This window comes from Schistocerca gregaria, chromosome 2 (genome assembly GCF_023897955.1).
Source record: "Schistocerca gregaria isolate iqSchGreg1 chromosome 2, iqSchGreg1.2, whole genome shotgun sequence".
NCBI classification, from domain to species: domain Eukaryota; kingdom Metazoa; phylum Arthropoda; class Insecta; order Orthoptera; family Acrididae; genus Schistocerca; species Schistocerca gregaria.
The window spans coordinates 887,704,282-887,728,188 of record NC_064921.1 but is presented as its reverse complement, the minus strand read 5'-3'; the positions used below and the strand labels follow the sequence as shown (position 1 = coordinate 887,728,188).

General features: G+C 40.9%; 1 protein-coding gene across 1 annotated transcript in view; it reads left to right on the top strand.

Moving 5' to 3' along the window:
* The first annotated feature begins 876 nt into the window (after positions 1 to 876).
* Positions 877 to 23,907, top strand: part of LOC126335321 (uncharacterized) — an 88,547-nt gene continuing 65,516 nt past the window's right edge. The window contains exons 1-2 of the mRNA XM_049998478.1: positions 877 to 1,114; positions 17,723 to 17,840. Of these exons, the coding sequence (XP_049854435.1) occupies positions 914 to 1,114; positions 17,723 to 17,840 (319 nt within the window). The 5' untranslated portion in view covers positions 877 to 913. The remainder of the gene's footprint in view (positions 1,115 to 17,722; positions 17,841 to 23,907) is intronic.

Genomic DNA, 23,907 nt, shown 5'->3' with positions numbered 1-23,907 from the left:
CCATCGTGCAGTAATTTACATTTATCTATATTTAGTTATACTTGCTATTATATTTATTACGGTACTTCATAAAGAAATAGAGTTATTGGAATACCTAATAGTGTATTTCTCGTAATAAAACTGAAGGTGCCACCATTTTCTGTACACGTAAGCGGAGAGCATTAGGTTATGCATTCCATTTACATTAATGATACTGCGTTGGTTTAACGCTTTCAACAAAATTCAGCCAATGAAAAATTTTCGTCATGTTGCAAATCATCGATGTTCTTAGTTAATGCAGTTAAGGAACACTGTTCGCTCGGCTTTACGAACTTGTCGCATCAAAGAAATATACCTCAAATTGAAACATAGCACAACTGTTTCCAATCTCACTGGTTCCAGTAACAGATTTGTGCAATGCATAGTGCTAATTCGAGCGAATTGACTGAAATGCTTGAGAAAGAGCGTGTTCCCCTCGGGACATGGTAACTATAACCTGCTCGTTCGAGAACTGCCCAAGAATCAATTGACAGAATATTAGACATCTACCAGTTATTATAAATATAGGCTACTTATCTGTTTAACCGGCCGAAACAAAATACTTGATTGTCAAGCATCGCATGTGACGTGGCCCGCCTGCATTTTAAGGAGCTTCGTTTGGCAAATTAATTTATTTGCAGTTGTCTGTATTTGTGGCTGCTTGTATACTTTGTAGGCATCCAGCACCTACCTGCGTTTACAAAAATTATGTACATTCTCTTCGCATACAAGCACAGCTGCGTGAACAAATGTGACTTAATTACGCCTGCGTGGTAGACAGAAGCAAGTAAATGCGTAACATGCTTGTTCGCGGGTCTGCAAATAAGTATTGTGTGTCAGGCGCTACAGCCTACATAAAGGTTGGAGGTCGAGGCAGCTGGTGCAAGATTCCAACATGATGAGCGTGACATTGGTTGTCCTCGCCGCGGCAGTGGCCAGCTCTGCCGCATTCGACATTTTGCCGAAGGAGCTGGGCAGTTTCCACTTGGGGCACGCCGCTTTCCTAGAGGTCTTCGCCACTGAACAGTCTACGGAGACTGTCGCAGACCAGTACACGCTCTATATCTCCATCTTCAACCCTGCTACGCTGCTGCAGGCAAGATATTTATGACATAAATCTTCATATATAACTTCTATCTTACACTATACACATTAAATAGACACTAATGATACATTTTACTAAAGATAAAGGGTTGTGACTGTCACTTCTGCACTGGGATGCCCCAGCATACTACAAGGAGCGTCTGGAAAGATCGGCGAATAATAAAGGAAACTAGAGCTAGAAACAAAATACCTTTACTGCTCTTCCGAGTAATCACCGTTAACCACGGAACACTTCTGATATTGTTAGTAACCTTCGAGCATAGATACTAGTAGACTGGCCTTGCTGTGCAGAAGCTATAGGGCTGGTGTGGCTCCTTCGACCAACATAAACCACGTGACAGTTGGCAAAACGTGGCGGGATTTCAAATCAGCGGTCTGCCATCCTAAATTTGTATCGCATTTTACCCACATTTTTCAATTGACTGCCAAAGGCTTCCAACAAAAATTACTTTTTTATTTGCAAGAAATTTATGTCAGAACTGCATTTGACCTGGATTTGTTCACAGTACCATTTATAAAATCTAACGAATACATCAAACGCCCCTCTGGTGGTCAGCGGGACGTAATTACTATAAACTATCAATTAAAGTAAAATGTTGAAATTCTTTAAAACAGTAAGAGTGGGCTCGTGTCAAAACTTTAAACATTGCATTCGCCAAGTTTTGAGCTCTAGTCACTTGTAAAAGAAAATGGGATATGGGAATTATGTCAACTATAGGTGCCAAAATTGTCGACTTTAGGAGCAGGTCCATTTTAGAGTATCAATTTTAGGTGCACTTCAAAGGTTCAGTTCTTACTATTTTTACAAAAGTTTAAACTATCAGTTTAAAAAAATAATATTGTAGATGAAAGGTAAGAAATTTGAAATTTCAGAAAATAATTTTGGAGCCTACAATTATTTAATAGTACTAGAAGGTAGAAAAAAATTCTTTTCATGTGTCGACTACAGGTGCTCTTACCTTATTATAATCTCACTTGTATACACAAAAAGGCGCGCATGTGCAGATGGCTTAAAGTTTTTCCGTTTCAGGGCCTGTATCCAAAGCTGCCTTCGGTTTTCATCCTTATGGAACCTATGAGTAGGAACAGGAACAGTTATACTTACTACTGTAAGCGAATTATCACAGATACTTTCCATAATGTAATATGAGTCTGACTTTACAGGCATCACTTTCAACACATTAATTTACGTGATTCTCTATTTCAAGCGTAAAAAACATATAAAAGTCACTTCAGCAGATTTCAATAAACGCGTCTGCACTATCGTAGAAACACTTACAGGTGAAATGTAATGCTATTTCCCCCCGACAAAACGCTGAGTACAGCCATAAGCGCAACACGAAACAACCATGTTTTGCCAACATTCACGTGACTTTAGCCCAGAGATGTTGGAGCCACGAAAATGACGTCAGGGCCAGTCTATTATATTTATGGTCGAAGGTAGTAACGCTCTTGGAAACTGTCAGCAAACGCTGCTAGTGGAATTTCTCGAAGCACCATGGCCATGCGTTGATGGTTATCCGTATGGTTAAAGGAGATGAAACCTGGTGCTACCGGTACGATCCGGAGACCAAGCGACGGTCAGTGGCTTGATGTTCATCGTCTTCCCCGGCTGTCAAAAAAACTCGCCTAACAAAATCCAAGATTCAGGCAAGGTTGACCGTCATTTCGACAGTGAGGGCTTGATCCATCACGAATTTCTGCCCGAGGGAGACGGGGGAAAACGATGAACACCATGCCATCGACGGTCGCTTGGTCTCCAGATCATATTGATACCATCAACCCTCCTCATCTCCTGCAATGATGCTCCTATCCAACAACACGTGGCCACAGTACTTCGTGCGATTCCACGAAAAGCGTTTGCTGACAGACGGAGCTCCACCAACAGCAGCAGAAGGAATTTAGACTAGTACCCCTTCTCTAGCATAAGCGCAGGAAAAATCCCTTTCTACACAATGACAGGGAAATACTCTGGGAAGAAATGAAGAAAATGGATATAGAAGATGCATACATTAACGTAATAAAGACAATGTACAAAGAATTAGAACATCATTGGGGAACTCTGAATACTTCGAAATAAGACAAGGACTTAAAGAAGGAAGTATTCTATTTCCTTTACCTTTTAATGCTGTGATGGAGGGAATGAATAGGACAGTCAAAGATATAGTAAAAGAAAAAGACAAAAATATGATTTTTGCAAATGATATGGTGATATGGGGCGATAAAGAGGTAGATGTACAGTTACAACTTGATGCGTGGAAGGAAATAATGAAAAGATATGGATTAAAAGTAAATAAAGATAAGAGTGAAGTAATGGTATTTGTAAGAGACAAAGTGATCAACGGAAATATTACTTTGGATGGAGAACCCTTCAAAGTGGTAGACAGTTTCAGTTATTTAGGGAGTGAAGTATGTAGTTACGGAAAAATAACCAGCGAAATTAATAGGAGGTTCCAGAAGGGAAGCAATTTCTACCAAACAATAAAACACCTGATTTGGAGTAAGAAAGTTTCAGGAAAAGCAAAACTCCTTATGTATAAGAGTTATTACTGCCCTATTGTCACCTATAGAGGAGAAACATGGACAATGCCAGAAACGGACTGGAGCAGACTCCAAGCAGGGGAAATGAAATTTCTCAGAGCAGTTAAGGGAAAAACAAGAATGGGCGGAGTAAGGAACGTAGATCTCAGAAAGGACTTTAACCAAGAAAGTATGAGAGAAGAAATTGAAAAAAAGAGATTAAGATGGTCTGGGAATTTTAAGAGAATGTGTGGGCAGAGACTCCCCAAAATTATGGAAGAACTGAAGATGTATGGAAAAAGACCTAGAGGGCGCCCAAGAACACGGTGGAAAACGGGAGTGAAAATATCTGCGGAAAGGAGAGTCGTGACCTGGCAGTAAGTGGAGGAAGAGAAGTGTTGGGAGGACCGAGCCAAATGGAGAGGACTCGTCAGCACCCAGACCCGCAGTAGGTGCAGTGGGATCCGGATATAGATAGACAGATAGACACAATGATAAGAATTGTAGCCAATAACCCCTCTTGTTCTGCATCAACGCGGGAAACTTCACTAATTATCCAACGACGACTGCCCACCAATGGAGCCTCGGGAATTTTACCCTAAAATCCGTCGTCCGCAGCACAAGACCACGAAACCTCCCTCCTTCATAAGAGAACACGAACAGTTGATTTATGGGACTCATAATTAGCTATACATGGTGTGTGTGAGAAAAGTAACGTGATTGATTTTTTTATCTACCAACTTTTTTATTATTTTTTTTTTCAAACAACAATATTGTGCCCTTCGAAGTTGTTCCTTTCAGTAGCTATACAGCTTATGTCACTAGCGGTAAGATAGATACTGCCTAAAGGAAAATTAAAGAGACGTTTGGATAAAAGAGAACCCCTGTATGAATATCAAGAGCTCAGATGGAAACCCAGTTCTAAGCAAAGAAGGGAAAGCAGAAAGGTGGAAGGAGTATATAGAGGGTCTATACAAAGGCGATATACTTGAGGACAATATTATGGAAATGGTAGAGGATGTAGATGACGATGAATGGGAGATACGATTCTGCGTGAAGGGTTTGATAGAGCACTGAAAGGCCTAAGTCGAAACAAGGCCCCGGGATTAGACAACATTCCATTAGAACTACTGATGGCCTTGGGAGAGCCAGTCCTAACAAAACTCTACCATCTGGTGAGCAAGATGTATGAGACAGGCAAAATACCCTTAGACTTCAAGAACTATATAATAATTCCAATCCCAAAGAAAGCAGGTGTTGGCAGATGTGAAAATTACCGAACTATCAGTTTAATAAGTCACTGCTGCAAAAAACTAACGCGAATTCTTTACAGATGAATGGAAAAACTGGTAGAAGCCGACCTCGGGGAGGATCAGTTTGGATTCCGTAGAAATATTGGAACAAGTGAGGCAATACTGACCCTACGACTTATCTTAGAAGCTAGATTAAGGAAGGGCAAACCTACTTTTCTAGCATTTGTAGACTTAGAGAAAGCTTTTGACAATGTTGACTGGAATACACTTTTTCAAATTCTGAAGGTAGCAGGGGTAAAATACAGGGATCGAAAGGCTATTTACAATTTGTACAGTAACCAGATGGCAGTTGTAAGAGTCGAGGTACATGAAAGGGAAGCAGTGGTTGGGAAGGGAGTGAGACAGGGTTGTAGCCTCTCCCCGATGTAATTCAATCTGTATATTGAGCAAGCAGTGAAGGAAACAAAAGAAAAATTCGGAGTAGGTATTGAAATCCATGGAGAAGAAATAAAAACTTTGAGGTTCGCCGATGACATTGTAATTCTGTCAGAGACAGAAAAAGACTTAGAAGAGCAGTTGAACGGAATGGATAGTGCCTTGAAAGGAGGCTTTAAGATGAACATCAACAAAAGCAAAACGAGGATAATGGAATGTAGTAGAATTAAGTCGGGTGATGCTGAGGGAATTAGATTAGGAAATGAGACACTCAAAGTAGTAAAGGAGTTTTGCTATTTGGGGAGCAAAATAACTGATGATGGTCAAAGTAGAGAGGATATAAAATGTATACTGGCAATGGCAAGGAAAGCGTTTCTGAAGAAGAGGAATTTGTTAACATAGAGTATCGATTTAAGTATCAGGAAGTCGTTTCTGAAAGTATTTGTATGGAGTGTAGCCATGTATGGAAGTGAAACATGGACGATAAATAGTTTGGACAAGAAGAGAATAGAAGCTTTCGAAATATGGTGCTACAGAAGAATGCTGAAGACTAGATGGGTAGATCACATAATTAATGAGGAGGTACTGAATAGGATTGGGGAGAAGAGGAGTTTGTGGCACAACTTGACTAGAAGAAGGGATCGGTTGGTAGGACATGTTCTGAGGCATCAAGGGATCACCAATTTAGTACTGGAGGGCAGCGTGGAGCGTAAAAATTGTAGAGGCAGACCAAGAATTGATACACTAAACAGATACGGAAGGATGAAGGTTGCAGTAAGTACTGGGAGATGAAGAAGCTTGCACAGGATAGAGTAGCATGGAGAGCTGCATCAAATGAGTCTCAGGACTGAAGACAACACACACTGGTGGAGTAGTTGTTCCCAGTCTTGGTAGCAGCGCTGAAAGGCTTCAAATGTTAGTCCCAAAATGACGTCGTTTTAAGATCTTTTTTGGTTTCTAGGAAAGATAAAAGTCACAAGTACTCAGATCAGTTGAATAGGGAGGGGACGGGGTTAGAACAACAGGAATGCCTTTTGAGATCAAAAATTCCGTGATGGAAGTGGCCGTGTGAAATGGGTCATTGTCATGATGCAGCATCCACTCTGACGTAAACCTTTCTCACGGTGAAAGTGTTTAACGGCTCACCCATTATCCTCATTGTTAAACGTTGGTCTGATTTCACACGAGTACGCACACGTAGGACGTTTTCGTCGGTTTTTGAAGTGAATCCGTCATCGAGGTTCATCTTCAACGCGTCATCGGCCTTCCAAAAATAATTTGTGCCAGCGGAAAACCTGTACTCTTGATCAGGAACGTTCCTCGAGGGCCAGTTTTAACAAATCAGAGGTCACACTCGCGGATTGCCCAAGTTTAACACAAAAGTTGATTGCGTAACGCCGCTCTAAATTCCGTTGTACGCTTCGTAACACACAACAGCATCACTACACTGATGGCGCTCTCAAGAACAACGTGATGGCTGTACAGAACTGAAACTCGGACTCAGCATCTGGAAGGGATTAATACACCAGTCTGCACAAGTCGGACAACACAGCGTTACCAAATCGTTCGTAGTGTGGTCAATCTCATTACTTTTCTCACACACCTCGTATGGCTCAAATGGCTCTGAGCACCCTGGGACTTAACATCTGAGGTCATCAGTCCCCTAGAACTTAGAACTACTTAAACCTAACTAACCTAAGGACATCACACACATCCATGCCCGAGACAGGATTCGAACCTGCGACCGTAGTGGTAGTGCGGTTCCAGACTCAAGCGCCTAGAATCCCTCGGCCACCTCGTATGTACCCATATTTTAATGTTTTATTTTAAATCTGTGTAAGAAGTGAACGTAATGTATAAAAATACAATATGTGTGTGATACGTTCGGTGAAATGGTCTCAGAAAGTAATAAAAGCCATTACTGGCCTTCAAAGTAACCACCTCTAGCTACAGCACACTTCTGACAACGGCTGTCAGGCTGTTGGCAACAGAGAGCACGCACTTCTTCTGGAATCACTCGAGGTACAGTGGTCACACATTAATGGATATGCACATAGTTACAGGAGGTGAGATCTAGTGTTACCAATATAATCCAGAGACCAAGCGATAGTCAATGGCACATTGTTCATACAACATATCATGCATTTCCACCCGAGGGAGACGGGGAAGACGATGAACACCATGCTACTGACTTTTATTGACTGTCGCTTGATCTGTGGATCGCATTTGTAGCACCAGGTCTCATCTACACTCCTGGAAATGGAAAAAAAGAACACATTGACACCGATGTGTCAGACCCACCATACTTGCTCCCGACACTGCGAGAGGGCTGTACAAGCAATGCTCACACGCACGGCACAGCGGACACACCAGGAACCGCGGTGTTGGCCGTCGAATGGCGCTAGCTGCGCAACATTTGTGCACCGCCGCCGTCAGTGTCAGCCAGTTTGCCGTGGCATACGGAGCTCCATCGCAGTCTTTAACACTGGTAGCGTGCCGCGACAGCGTGGACGTGAACCGTATGTGCAGTTGACGGACTTTGAGCGAGGGCGTATAGTGGGCATGCGGTAGGCCGGGTGGAGGTACCGCCGAATTGCTCAACACGTGGGGCGTGAGGTCTCCACAGTACATCGATGTTATCGCCAGTGGTCGGCGGAAGGTGCACGTGCCCGTCGACCTGGGACCGGACTGCAGCGACGCACGGATGCACGCCAAGACCATAGGATCCTACGCAGTGCCGTAGGGGACCACACCGCCATTTCCCAGCAAATTAGGGACACTGTTGCTCCTGGGGTATCGGCGAGGACCATTCGCAACCGTCTCCATGAATCTGGGCTACGGTCCCGCACACCGTTAGGCCGTCTTCCGCTCACGCCCCAACATCGTGCAGCCCGCCTCCAGTGGTGTCGCGACAGGCGTGAATGGAGGGACGAATGGAGACGTGTCGTCTTCAGCGATGAGAGTCGCTTCTGCCTCGGTGGCAATGCTGGTCGTATGCGTGTTTGGCGCCGTGCAGGTGAGCGCCACAATCAGGACTGCATATGACCGAGGCACACAGGGCCAACACCCGGCATCATGGTGTGGGGAGCGATCTCCTACACTGGCCGTACACCTCTGGTGATTGTCGAGGGGACACTGAATAGTGCATGGTACATCCAAACCGTCATCGAACCCATCGTTCTACCATTCCTAGACCGGCAAGGGAACTTGCTGTTCCAACAGGACAATGCACGCCCGCATGTATCCCGTGCCACCCAACGTGTTCTAGAAGGTGTAAGTCAACTACCCTGGCCAGCAAGATCTCCGGATCTGTCCCCCATTGATCATGTTTGGGACTGGATGAAGCGTCGTCTCACGCGGTCTGCACGTCCAGCACGAACGCTAGTCCAACTGAGGCGCCAGGTGGAAATGGCATGGCAAGCCGTTCCACAGGACTACATCCAGCATCTCTACGATCGTCTCCATGGGAGAATAGCAGCCTGCATTGCTGCGAAAGGTGGATATACACTGTACTAGTGCCGACATTGTGCATGCTCTGTTGCCTGTGTCTATGTGCCTGTGGTTCTGTCAGTGTGATCATGTGATGTATCTGACCCCAGGAATGTGTCAATAAAGTTTCCCCTCCCTGGGACAATGAATTCACGGTGTTCTTATTTCAATTTCCAGGAGTGTATAATGATGCGAGGTCTCATCTGTTATGAAGCGGATATCAAACAATGCGTGACCATGGTGCTTCGAGCGATTTCAGAAGAAATGCTTCTTGACAGATTCCAACAACTTCACAGCCAATGCCAGAAGTGTGTTGTAGTTAATGGTGATTAGCTGATTTCTTCGAAGTCCCTTACAGGAACTCTGTTTGTAATTCTTTTTTCTCCTATCTTCTGAGATCATTCACCGAGCGTTCCAGACCTTCTTGATATTTTATCGCACTAATTTAAACACCTTGAACTTCACTATTTCACCATTATTTGGCGAACATAATAGACAGTAGCCAAGACAGTAAACCTACTAGTCACTACTTTAATTTCTTCAGTTGATATAGCAAGGAAAAAGCCGTGTTTGATAAGTAAATAGTTAAATGCCAGCCCATGTTAAGGACCTTTTCCAATAACATTGTTGCTAACATGCTGAGATGGCTATGTAACGTGTCAAGGACGTCGTATTGTGGACGTGAGTGCTGCCTCGATTGGACCCAGTGTCATTCCGGGTTGATTCTATGATCAGCCTCAATGTGTTTTTCAAGCAGTTTTTCTTTTTTGTGTACTGGTGTGACTTTGAGCAACTTTCCAGTCTTGTTAGGATCTCCAACGTTAGGCGCGTTATTGGGCCCCTTAGGGACTTGGCTGACAACAAGGGAAATAAAACCAGTGTGCACTCCGTGTGCATACCAGGTGGAGTCATTCCAGATGTGGAAAGGGTCCTCCCGGATGCCATGAAGAGCACAGGGTGCAGCCAACTGCAGGTGGTTGCTCACGTCGGTACCAATGATGTGTGTCACTTTGGATCAGAAGAGATTCTCTCTGGTTTCGAGCGGATAACAGAAGTGGTAAAGACTGCCAGTCTTGCAGGCAAGATGAAAGCAGAGCTGACCATTTGCAGCATAGTCGACAGGACCGATTGCAGACTTCTGGTACAGAAACGAGTGGAGGATCTGAATCAGAGGCTCAGACGGTTCTGCGATCGTGTAGGCTGCAGATTACTCGACTTGCGCCAAAGGGTGGTTGGGTTTCGGGTTCCGCTGAATAGGTCAGGTGTCCACTATTCGCAGGAGGAGGCTACACGGGTAGCAGGGGCTGTCTGGCTAGGACTGGGCGGTTTTTTAGGTTAGAGCGTCCTGGGAAAACACAAGAAGGGCTTCAGGCTGAGCACAGGAAGAACGTAGATACAGGAAACATTGTATAACAGTTGTAAATTGTCGTAGCTGTGTTGGTAAAGTACCAGAGCTCCAAGTGCTAATTGAAGGCACTGATGCTCAAATCGTTATAAGCACTGAAAGCTGGCTAAAAGCCGGATATAAGCTCAGTCGAAATTTTTGCGAAGAACCTAACGGTGTTTCGAAAGGATAGGCTGAACACGGTTGGTGGTGGCTTGTTTGGTGCTGTCAGAAGTAGTTTATCTTGTCGCAAACTTGAAGTAGATACTTCCCGCGAGCTGGTATGGGCAGAGGTCATTGTTGGCAACCGGAATAAAATAATAATTGGATCCTTTTACCGACCTCCCAATTCAGATGATATAGTTGCTGAGCGGTTCAAAGAAAACTCGAGTTTGATTTCAAACACGTACCCGACTCATACGATAATAGTTGGTGGTGACTTTAATTTACCCTCGATATGTTGGCGAAAATCCATGTTTAATTCCGGAGGTACGCATAAAATATCATCCGAAATTGTACTAAACGCATTCTCTGAAAATTATTTCGAGCAGTTAGTTAATGAGCCCACGCTCACGGTTGTGAAAACACACATGACCTCTTAGCAAACAAATAATGCTGAGTTAATAACGAGCATCAAAACCGATACAGGGATTAGTGAACACAGGGTTGTCGTAGCAAGACTGAATATTGTAATCCCCAAATCCTCCAAAACTGAGCAAAAAATATACCTATACAAAAAAGCAGAAAAAAATCATTTGACGCCTTCCTGAGATACAATCTCCTCTCATTCCAAATTAATAATATAAGCGTAGACCAGATGTGGCTTGAATTCAAAGAAATAGTATCGGCAGCAATTGAGAGTTTTATACCAAATAAATTAACAAACGACGGAGCTGATCCTCCTTGGTACACAAAACGGGTTAGAACACTGATGCAGAAACAACGAAACATACATGCCAAATTTATACAGACGCAAAATCCACAAGACTGGCGATATTTTACAGAGGCTCGAAATTTAGAATGGACTTCAGTGCCAGATGCTTATACCAGTTTCCACAACGAAACTTCGTCTCGAAACCTGGCAGAAAATCCAAAGAGATTCTGGCCGTATGTGTAGTATGTTAGCGGCAAGAAACAATCAATGCCTTCTCTGCGCGATAGCAATGGAGATAAAATCGAAGACAGTGCTGCCAAAGCAGAGTTACTAAACACAGCCTTCCGAAATGCCTTCACAAAAGAAAACGAAGTAAATATTCCAGAATTCGAATCGAGAACTGCTGCCAACATGAGTAACGTAGAAGTAAACGTCCTTGGAGTAGTGAAGCAACTTAAATCACTCGATAAAAGCAAGTCTTCTGGTCCAGACTGTATACCAATTAGGTTCCTTTCGGAGTATGGTGATGAATTAACTCCATACTTAACAATCATTCGCTCGACAAAGATTCGTACGCAAAGTCTGTAAAGTTGCACAGGTCACACCAACATTCAAGAAAGGTAGTAGGAGTAATCCACTAAATTACAGGCCCATATCGTTAACGGCGATATGCAGCAGGGTTTTGGAACATATATTGTGTTCAAAAATTATGAATTACCTCGAAGAAAATGGTCTATTGACACACAGTCAACATGGGTGTAGTAAACATCGTTCCTGTGAAACACAACTAGCTCTTTCTTCACATGAAGTATTGAGTGCTATTGACAAGGGATTTCAGATCAATTCCATATTTCTGGATTTACAGAAGGCTTTCAACACTGTACCACACAAGCGGCTTGTAGTGAAATTGCGTGCTTCTGGAATATCGTCTCAGTTATGTGACTGGATTTGTGATTTCCTGTGAGAGAGGTCACAGTTCGTAGTAACTGACGGAAAGTCATCGAGTAAAACAGAAGTGATTCCTGGCGTTCCACAAAGTAGTGTTATAGGCCCTTAGCTGTTCCTTATCTACATAAACGATTTGGGAGACAATCTGAGCAGCCGTCGTAGGTTGTTTGCAGATGACGCTATCGTTTATTATCTAGTAAAGTCATCAGAAGTTCAAAACAAATTGCAAAACAATTTAGAAACGATATCTGAATGGTGTGAAAATTGGCAGTTGTCCATAAATAACGAAAAGTGTGAGGTCATCCACATGAGTGCTAAAAGGAATTCGTTAAACTTCGGTTACACGATAAATCAGTCTAATCTAAAAGCCATAAATTCAACTAAATACTTAGGTATTACAATTACGAACAACTTAAATTGGAAGGAACGCACAGAAAAGGTTGTGGGGAAGGCTAACCAAAGACTACGTTTTATTGGCAGGACACTTAGAAAATGTAACAGATCTACTAACGATACTGCCTGCACTATACTTGTCCGTCCTCTTTTAGAATACTGCTGCGCGGTGTGGATTCCTTACCATATAGGACTGACGGAGTACATCGAAAAAGTTCAAAGAAGGGCAGAACGTTTTGTACTATCGCGAAATATGGGAGAGAGTGTCACAGAACTGATGCAAGATTTGGGCTGAACATCACTAAAAGAAGAGTTTTTCATTGCGACGGAATCTTCTCACAAAATTCCAATTACCAACTTTCTCCTCCGAATGCGAAAATATTTTGTCGACACCGACTTACATACGGCGGAACGATCACAAAGATAAAATAAGTGAAATCAGAGCTCGTACTGAAAGACATAGGTGTTCGTTCTTCCCGCGCGCTATATGAGATTGGAATAATAGAGAATTGTGAAGGTGGTTCGATGAACCCTCTGCCAGGCACTTAAATATGATTTGCAGAGTATCCATTAAGATGTAGATGTCCTTCGAAACGGATATTTCGACGAGCGAGTGGTTGTATATGGTTGCTAAGTATGCAGTCATTGCATTAGCATTCTCTGAAAGGAACTTGATTGATATACAACCTGAACCGAAAGGCTGCCATTTTTAAGTGACTTAAGCTGCTTCTCCTGCAACGAGGATATCTAATTCTCAGTTACGCATGTTACCAGTTGTTCTTGATTCGAAATCTGGAATATTTGCTTCGTCTTCTTTGTTGAAGTAATTTCGTAAAACCGTGTTTAGTTACTCTACTTTAGTGGCACTGTCGTCAGTTACATCGCCATTGTTATCTCGCAGTGGTTGGATTTAAAGGCAGAATAATATATCAGAAGTCCTAAAAAAGTCAAAAGTTCATCCAAATCCAGGTTCAGAATTCAGCTTTGTTTTTATCAGAGTACTTCTGCCTGATGCAAATTATTTTAGCATTTGACCATAGTAGGATGTGATCGAGAACTTCATCAAAATAGAGATGCCATAATGAAAATGGGTCTTTTTGATCTCCTGTAGTCAACGTGGTAAATGGAAATTTCATGATGATGTTATGGCAGGAGTTCTAACAGCTCGGATCGGAGGTGCTTTGGCCCATTTGTACAGATTTTTGCCATAGAAGTGATTGTTTCTCCTTCGCTCATCTCATGGATCACTGCTTTCACCAGAGTAATTTTCTGTTGTACTTTGTTCTGACAAGGTGTCATGCTTACTCACAATGGGTACAGTTTCTTCGCGATTATCGTCACAGTGACAATCGTCTGATACCTCCAACCATCTGCTCACAGTTTCCTCAAAGTTTCGGTCTGAAGTGTTCACACGGTGTCTGCTACTTGCATCAGACCCTTTACCTGTAGAATTACTAGGTTTCGCCATATTTCAATAGCTGTGAGATGTTAAATATCGAGAATATGTAAGGAAAGTATCTGTAGAAAAAATTACACAAACAACGTAGTGCAGTGAAATTGACCGCGACGATTTTCATAAAAATATCACTCACATTATAGAATCTCTGGAATAACACCACATGGCGTTGCCGATCTACTCACAACTAAACTGGAAGCTAACGAGCCGATGGCCGCAACAATGGGTCGGGAACTGGCTAAATCGCAATTGAAGAAAGCTCTCGGTCAAATAGACCGCACCACGTTAATTACGGGTTAAGCAGAGACACAGGAACAGTACAGTTATTAGACTTATTTGTAATGAATGAAGATTGGGAACTGGCGCTGATTATGAAGTATTCATTAAGAGTATTGTATCTGTTGGGTTTGAGGTTTACCCTTTGCCCATACTTAGCTCACTTTTTGTCAAGTTCCAAGCTGCTTGACAACTGCTTTTTTAGCCTGTGATAACAGCCATAATCGATTTTTCATTTAGCTGACTTAATTTCATATCTCTACAATTTCTTGATTGTCATATACTGTTGTGTGGCATACTCACTTTTACTACCCTTATTTTTGTTCATATGTAGCAATACCTCATTTCCTAGAGCTTTGGAGTGTATTAGTTACTAGAGTGCTGGTGTATTTGTCTATTGCTAGGGATACATTTTTTTTGTTAGTGGATAATACCCATCTATTGCATTTTTAATTACAGATAAAAATAAAGAGAAACAATCATCAATGTTATGTTATGTGGCAGTATATTTGGCCAATGTACCACCTTCAGTTCATGTTTCAATGGCTCCATATTGTCCTCATTTAACATTCTGTATGTGACTAACTATTAGTACCATCAGGGTTCACAATGCCTGTTCTGAAGCATATCCAGTCATGATCAAATAACTTCAGCGTAATCTCACAGTACATTAGTTGATCTCTATTTACATTCCTAATTACATTTTCAAGGCATGCATGTAACCTAGTAGGGTTTTCATTTACACAGTAACAGTTTAGTGTTTTTAGACAGTTAATCATGTGATTTACATTTGTTCTGCTTTCACATATGTCTATGTTAAAGTCTCCTGCAATACAGAATTCGTGATTTTTGTGTTTAGTGAACAACTTGATTAATGGTATTTGTTCATCTATAAGAACTTCCTTATCAGAGGTTGTTGTATGGTACACAGAAGCAATGATAAGTTTTTGTTAGTGCAGTATTACAGCTGGTGCTTCAGATGCACTTTCAGTGGAGCACTTGCTTACGTCTGTCAGTGAATGCTGCAAATTTAGATTTTCTTCTGTTTAAATTGTCACTCCACCATGTGCAGTATTAGTTCTACAAATCATCGTGGCTAATATGTAGCTGTATGGTACACATAAGAGCAGTACTGGACCCCCTTGTATTTTTCAATATCACATGGATGTAAACATTGGCTTCCTGGTAAATATTTTTATCACACATTTTATTTGGCTTTCACATTCATTGGGTTTGGCAACTCACAACCAAACTGCCATGTTTCAACCTAATCTAGACCTTGGGTTGTGCTACAGATCAGCCTGTTATCACAATCAAAATTTCAGGTCTGGCTGAAAGTACACGATAATAGAAGCACAAATTTCCCGGTAAACATGGGTTTGCAAACGAGCCGCTTGTGAGATAATCATGGCTGTATGGTTCCATGTTGCCACTTGACGGCATTGTTTGTAACATTGTCTGGTTTCCTCCTTGCGCACTTGAGGTTGTCCTGAGTTTGCTGTTTACATAATGGAACATTGTCGAGAGGTGAAGTTGGAATCACACCATACACACAGAATATATAGGACAGATACAGTACATAGTCTCAAAGGGTATCAGTCATGTCTGAGGAATGCCACATGTGCTGTGTTGTAACGAAGGGTATGCAGATATGCATTTCATGTACTGTAGGCTAATGGCAATGCACGGGAGGTTGCACGCTTGTACCAAGAAACATATCCTGAACGAAGACATGCAGAAAGTCATACATTTACACAGGGTCCATCAACACCTGAGAGAACACTGGGGTTTTGCACATGGCAGAGCAGGAGGTAGGCCTGCTCGCATTGTGTCTGAGGTTCAGGATATGGCGTTGGAAGCAGTACAGCGCTCTCCAAGAAGCTCGATGAGAAGAAATGCCACACAAGTGCCTGTAATAAGCCACAGTTGTGTTATGGAGAATTTTACATCGCAATTTTCTGTACCCTTACCATTTGCAATGAGTTCAATGTCTCAATTATGCGGACTTTGTTCCTAGAGTGATGTTTTGTCAGTGGCTGCAACAGCAGGCTGTAGTCAACCCTAATTTCGCAAGTAACATTTTATTTACAGACAAAGCAGGATTCACATGCTATGGTGTGTTTAACTATCATAATACACATTTGTGGTGTGAAATAAACCCACATTCTGTTCATGAGTCACCATATCAGCAACAATTCTCACTGAATGTGTTGTTAGGGGTACTAGACAATCAACTCATTGGTCCACACATTCTTCCACCACAACTTAATGTACGGAGGTACTTCAGCTTCCAGGATTGCTTGAGGATGTTCCCTTTCAGCAGTGGCAGAGTATGTGGTACGTGCATGATGGAGCTCCAGCACATTTTGCTACTGGTGTGAGACGGCATCTAACATGCAGATATGGCCAAAGATGGGTAGGTTGAGGTGGACCTGTACCTTGGCCTCCAAGATCACTTGATCTAAATGCTTTGGATTTTTGTGTCTGGGGTCACCTCAAAAGCAAAGTGTGCAGCACACCTGTTAACATGGTAGAAGAACTGGAACAGACCGTTGTACTTGCTTGTCAAGAATTCCAGAATGATCCAGGGGTTTTTCGAAGAATTCAAAATTCATTGCAGATATGAGCACAGTATTGCATCCAGATGCAAAGAAAACACTTTGAACAGCTCCATTAACAGGTACCCCATATGTGAAATGTGAACTAATTGTGATGTACAACCCAGTAGTAAAGTCTAAATGACTAACTAGGACGATGTTTACAATGATGTCAGTGGCAGCTTGGAACCATACAGTTGTGATTATCTCGCAAGCAGCTCATTTGTGGACTTGTGTTTACTGGCACATTTGTGCTTCTATTTTTGTGTACTTTCAGCTGTGTAAGTTTGTGCCATCAGTTTTGATACACCCTGTACGTTTACCTTTTGAAACAGGCACCATTAAATTATTCCGTGTTAGCTTCATGCACATTGCAAACTTTTAAAGAGTACAGTACTAGAGAGGACAGATAACTAGGAGTGGGTAATGCATGACAGCTCCTCTCCAGTCAGACTGTTTATATTCTTTTTTCTTCCTTCATCAACTATGTACAATCTGTAATTTTTTTTTCTTATTCCTCTCCAGTAAATGCTTCTCCATTTTCATTGCACTATTTCTGTCTTGCTCTTTCTAAGTTACTTCATTTTCCCACTTCTTCTTTTCACAATCTCGTTTTGAATGTCCTCTTTCAATGTTTATATTTCAGGCTTTCTAATTTCATGTAAACGTAGTTTCCTGTATTAGTTCCCATCTTATTCTATTCTGCTACATGTCTGACTACAGGGTACCGGGTGAATTTCCTATGGGAGATTTTAAAAATCCTTCTGTGTTTGTTAAGTAGACATTTTATTTTTATCTCTTGTTATTATTTCCTATACATAGACTTGAAGATGTGTAATAACAGTGATGGTCTGATTTTTCTTCTGATGATTTCTAACATTGGTTGAATCTCAGAAAACTTGGATAAACTCACAGTTCATTTTAATGGACATTTATTTTTACACTGACTGAAGTCTTATGTTTATTTGTTTACAGAAAGATTATATTTACTATATAAAATCTCCCGGAAGTCAGCTTGATAGTGTTGACAGTTGGGAGCCAACAAGGATAGACCAAGAGAACTATTGGCCAAATGATCTCTACTACATGAACAGTGAGTAGATTTTAGTAGCATTCACTTAAGGAATTTGTCCATTTTTCCTTTAAGAACAAAAATATTTATTTCCATTACTCTTACAGCACATTATGAATAAATTTCGCAAATAGATTATAACTTTTCCCTCTACTAAATAAGTGATCTGATAAAATACCTCATTTATGTGTCAACGTACATACCACTGCTTATAATTTTGTTTATGCACTGGTATGAGAGAAAAAAATCAGCTGTAGTTAATAAACAGTTATATTTTTCATCTTAATGAAGCAGTCTGTTTAATGTAGAAACTTGTGCAACATCTTTGTAGTTATACATAAAAATTTTCTCCTAGATAAATTGAAGTTTCATGGTTTTGATGATATAGCCAGCCAATGGATAGTGTCACATCTAACCAAATTGTTGCTGAAAGTTGTATTTAATAATTCAACCAATATAGTCTGGTTATATAATTCTGACTGGGGAGAAGCCTCATGTGGGGTTCCCCAAGACTCTCCTTAGGTTCTGGAATGTGGTTGATGTGTAAATCTTAACTGTGAAACAGATCATGCTCTGTTGGATTACAGGGCATTCGACTGAAACTCAAACAGAACTTCATGTCACTTAGTCTAAGGAAATAATGAAAAATGTCAGCAGAGGAAACGGAAAGCCTGTATACAAAATTATAACAAGAGAAAAAATTGGTATAAATACATTTATATCAGCTGGTTGCTAAGCAACATTCCACTGATTGAGTGTAGTAAGGTTAACAGAAACCACCAATAGTTTTTGATTCACAAAGTACTTAAAAAAAAAGGAGAGAGAGAGAGAGAGAGAGAGAGAGAGAGAGAGAGAGAGAGAGAGAGAATTATTTCTTCAGTTACCAGTACACAGAATATATTGCAACAGTTGCCTTGAAGAATCGAACATCATTTAATGGTGAACAATTTGTTTGTCACAAGTCATCAATGACATCATAAAAAAAATAAGCAAAAATTTACACCATTCTTCCTCATGACAGTGCCAGCTGTCACACAGCATGACAGACATTTTTTTATTTCATGAAGGATATATCAGTTCTAATGTCTCCTCTGACTGATGGACTGTTGACTTCTTTTGCTTTCCTTAAGTCAAACAAAAATGCACGGGTGTGATTTCCATGTGGTCCTTCCAAAATCATGTTTGGTGTTACTAGCATCAGAATAGAGGAAAAAATATTCCCTGAATTGGTTGAAAGACTTGTAAAAATGCATACATTTTAAGTCAGATATTTGTAGGAACAATAAAACTATTTGTACCAAAAATGTGATTCTTTAATTATGATGAACCTTCACTTGTCACAAGTTTGCTGTAGCAAGAACAAACACTATTTATCGGACATAGTGCTTTATAGAGCAATACGTAAGATATAGTGAAACACAGATTATGTGTAGTACTGAACACATTGAATGAACAACAGGTATACAGCTTAGAGAATAGGCCAAACAATCGTTTGGCAATCACTTAAATAGTTTTGTTTCATTGGCGGCTCACTGGAGCATGCCAGGAAGCCAACCCAGATGGCCTCTCTAAGTGGGCCTGTGAACTGTATGGATGCACAATCTCTGAAAACGCCCTCGTCATGAGTTAAGGTACATCAAATTCCCTTTATAAAAATACTTGCATCATACTTGAGTGTAAAAATTTATGCAGATATGATATATATGAAGGAAGGCGAAAATTTATTAGTCATGGGTGACTGGAAATCGAAGTAGGAAAAGGGAGAGAAGGAAACATAGTAGGTGAATATGGATTGGGGCTAAGAAATGAAAGAGGAAGCCGTCTGTTAGAATTTTGCACAGAGCATAACTTAATCATAGCTAACACTTGGTTCAAGAATCATAAAAGAAGGTTGCATACATGGAAGAATCTTGGAGATACTAAAAGGTATCAGATAGATTATATATATAATGGTAAGACAGAGATTTAGGGACCAGGTTTTAAACTGTACGACATTTCCAGGGGGAGAAGTGGACTCTGACCACAATCTATTGGTTATGAACTGTAGATTAAAACTGAAGAAACTGCAAAAAGGTGGGAATTTAAGGAGATGGGACCTGGATAAACTGACTAAACCAGAGGTTGTACAGAGTTTCAGGGAGAGCATAAGGGAACAATAGGCAGGAATGGAGGAAAGAAATACAGTAGAAGAAGAGTGGTAGCTTTGAGGGACGAAATAGTGAAGGTAGCAGAGAATCAAATAGGTGAAAAGACGATGGTTAGTATAAATCCTTGGGTAACTGAAGATATATTGAATTTAATTGATGAAAGGAGAAAATATAAAAATGCAGTAAATGAAGCAGGCAAACAGGAATACAAACGTCTCAAAAATGATATCGACAGGAAGTGCAAAATGGCTAAGCGGGCATGGCTAGAGGACAAATGTAAGGATGTAGAGGCTTATCTCACTAGGGGTAAGATAAATACAGCCTACAGGAAAATTAAAGAAACCTTTGGAGAAAAGAGAGCCACTTGTATGAATATCAAGAGATCAGATGGAAACCCAGTTGTAAGCAAAGAGGGGAAAGCAGAAAGGTGGAAGGAGTATATAGAGGGCCTATACAAGAGCAATGTACTTGAGGACAATATTATGGAAATGTAAGAGGATGTAGATGATGATGAAATGGGAGATACGATACTGTGTGAAGAGTTTGACAGAGCACTGAAAGACCTGAGTCGAAACAAGGCCCCAGGAGTAGACAACATTCCACTAGAACTACTGATGGCCTTGGGAGAGCCAGTTCTGTCAAAACTCTACCATCTGGTGAGCAAGATGTATGAGACAGGCGAAATACCCTCAGACTTCAAGAAGAATATAATAATTCCAATCCCAAAGAAAGCACGTGTTGACAGATGTGAAAATTACCAAACTATACAGTTTAATAAGTAACAGCTGCAAAATACTAACACAAATTATTTACAGATGAATGGAAAAACTGGTAGAAGCCGACCTCGGCGAAGATCAGTTTGGATTCCGTAGAAATGTTGGAACACGTGAGGCAATACTGACCTTACGACTTATCTTAGAAGAAAGATTAAGGAAAGGCAAACCTACTTTTCTAGCATTTGTAGACTTAGAGAAAGCTTTTGACAATGTTGACTGGAATACTCTCTTTCAAATTCTAAAGGTGACAGGGGTAAAATACAGTGAGTGAAAGGCTATTTACAATTTGTACAGAAACCAGATGGCAGTTATAACAGTCGAGGGGCATGAAAGGGAAGCAGTGGTTGGGAAGGGAGTGTGACAGGGTTGTAGCCTCTCTCCGATGTTATTCAATCTGTATATTGAGCAAGCAGTAAAGGAAGCAAAAGAAAAATTTGGAGTAGGTATTAAAATCCAAGGAGAAGAAATAAAAACTTTGAGGTTCGCCGATGACATCGTAATTCTGTCAGAGACAGCAAAGGACTTGGAAGATCAATTGAACGGAATGGATAGTGTCTTGAAAGGAGGATAAAAGATGAACATCAACAAAAGCAAAACGAGGATAATGGAATGTAGTCGAATTAAGTTGGGTGATGCTGAGGGAATTAGATTAGGAAATGAGACACTCAAAGTGGTAAAGGAGTTTTGCTATTTGGGGAGCAAAATAACTGATGATGGTCAAAGTAGAGAGGCTATAAAATGTAGACTGGCAATGGGAAGGAAAGCGTTTCTGAAGAAGAGAAATTTGTTAACATTGAGTATAGATTTAAGTGTCAGAAAGTCATTTCTGAAACTATTTGTATGGAGTGTAGACATGTATGGATGTGGAACATGGACGATAAATAGTTTGGACAAGAAGAGAATAGACGCTTTCGAAATATGGTGCTACAGAAGAATACTGAAGATTAAATGGGTAGATCATATAACCAATGAGGAGGTATTGAATAGGATTGGGGAGAAGAGGAGTTTGTGGCACAACTTGACTAGAAGAAGGGATCGGTTGGTAGGACATGTTCTGAGGCATCAAGGGATTACCAATTTAGTTCTGGAGGGCAGTGTGGAGGGTAAAAATTGTAGATGCAGACCAAGAATTGAATACACGAAACAGATGCAGAAGGATGTAGGTTGCAGTAGGTACTGGGAGATGAAGGAGCCTGCACAGGATAGATTAGCATGGAGAGCTGCATCAAACCAGTCTCAGGACTGAAGACCACAACAACAACAACATGATATATAATGATCACTAAGGCTCATTCATAAATAAAGGTGGTAGGAGACTTTGGTTCAGTGGTAGCATACTGGGAAAATGCAGTTAGACTTCAAATGAGATTGTCTCCAAAACACTCATGAAAACCTTCTTAGAATATTGCTCAAGTATGTGAGACCCATCCCAGACAGGAGTAACAGAATATATTAAACATGTATGAGGAAAAGCAGCACAAGTAGTTGTAGATTTGTTTGGTAGGTGGGGGAGTCTCACAAAAATCTAGAAACACTTGTACTGGCTGCAGCTTGAAGATATATTTCAATTACTCCACTTACAAAGTTTCAAGAACCAGTATTGAGTGTGGTGTGTAGAAATATGCTTCACCTCACTTGTTTTTCTCCTGCAGGGACTTTGAAAACAAGGTTAGATTAATCACAGTAAACACACAGGAGTTCAAGCAGTCATTCTTCTTCTCATATATGTAAATGTAAAGCTGCTTTATAAAATGGAAGAAAGGGATAATGTAGACAATTTTAGACCTATTTCTATGCCATCAGTGTTTACTAAAGTTATTAAAAAGGTACAAAATTGTTAAGACTTTCGTGGCCACTTGTTGACAAACTGCTTATTTGCTTCTGTCTCGGGTCCTTCGGCCGACGTTCGTGTGATGATTTTGCTGACGTTTCGCCAGCACGAGTGGCTGGCATTGTCAAAGCTTCACCCTCCGGCAATGGAGGGTGAAGCTTTGACAATGCCAGCCACTCGTGCTGGCGAAACGTCAGCAAAATCATCACACGAACGTCAGCCGAAGAACCCGAGACAGAAGCAAATAAGCAGTTTATTAAAAAGGCCTTGTATGTAAGGATAATTGATCATTTTATATCACATGATTTTGCTATCAAAAGTAGAGTTCGGCTTTAGAAGTCATTTAACAACTGAAAATGGTATATTCTCTTTTCTCTATGAGGTACTGTATGGGTTAAACAAAAGGTTTTAAACTCTAGGCATATTCTTTGATTTAACTAAAGCGTTTGATCATGTTGATCACAAAATATTGCTCCAGAAGTTGGACCATTAAGGAATACGGGGAGTAGCTCACACTTGGTTCACCTCTTACTTTAGCAACAGACAGCAAAAGGTCATTACTCACAATGTTGAGAATGGCTGTGGTGTGGGGTCTGAGTGGGGTACAGTCAAGTGGAGGATGCCCCAGGGTCAGTGTTGGAGCCACTCCTGTTCCTTATTTGTATGAATGATATGTGCTCTAGTATTACGGATAACTCTAAAATATTTCTATTTGCTGATGACGCTAGCTTGGTAGTAAATGATGTATGCAATATTGGCTCAGTTTCAAACAGTGCAGTTTATGACATAAGTTCATGGCTTGTAGAAAATAAACTAATGCTAAATCACAGTAAGACTCAGTTTTTACAGTTTCTAACACACAGCTCAACAAGACCTGACATTTTAATTTCACAGAATGGGCATATGATTACTGAAACTGAACAGTTCAAATTTCCATGTGTACAGATAGATAGTAAACTGTTGTGGAAACCCCATGTTCAGGATCTTGTTCAAAGACTTAATGCTGCCATTTTTACTATTTGAATGGTATCTGAAATGGGAGATTGTTCGGCACGAAAATTAGTCTACTTTACTTATTTTCATTCACTTATGTCATATGGTATTACATTTTGGGGTAACTCTTCCCATTCTCAAAGGATAGTTTTGGCTCAGGAATGGGCGGTTCGGGCAATAAGTGGTGTAAGCTTACGAACCTCTTGTTGACCCCTGTTATGAGTGTGGGTATTTTGAAATTGGCCCTTACTGTAATTTCTTATTAACAATATTAGCTTATTCACAAGAATAAGCAGCTTTCACTCATTTAATACTTAGCAGAAATCAAACCTGCATTTGGA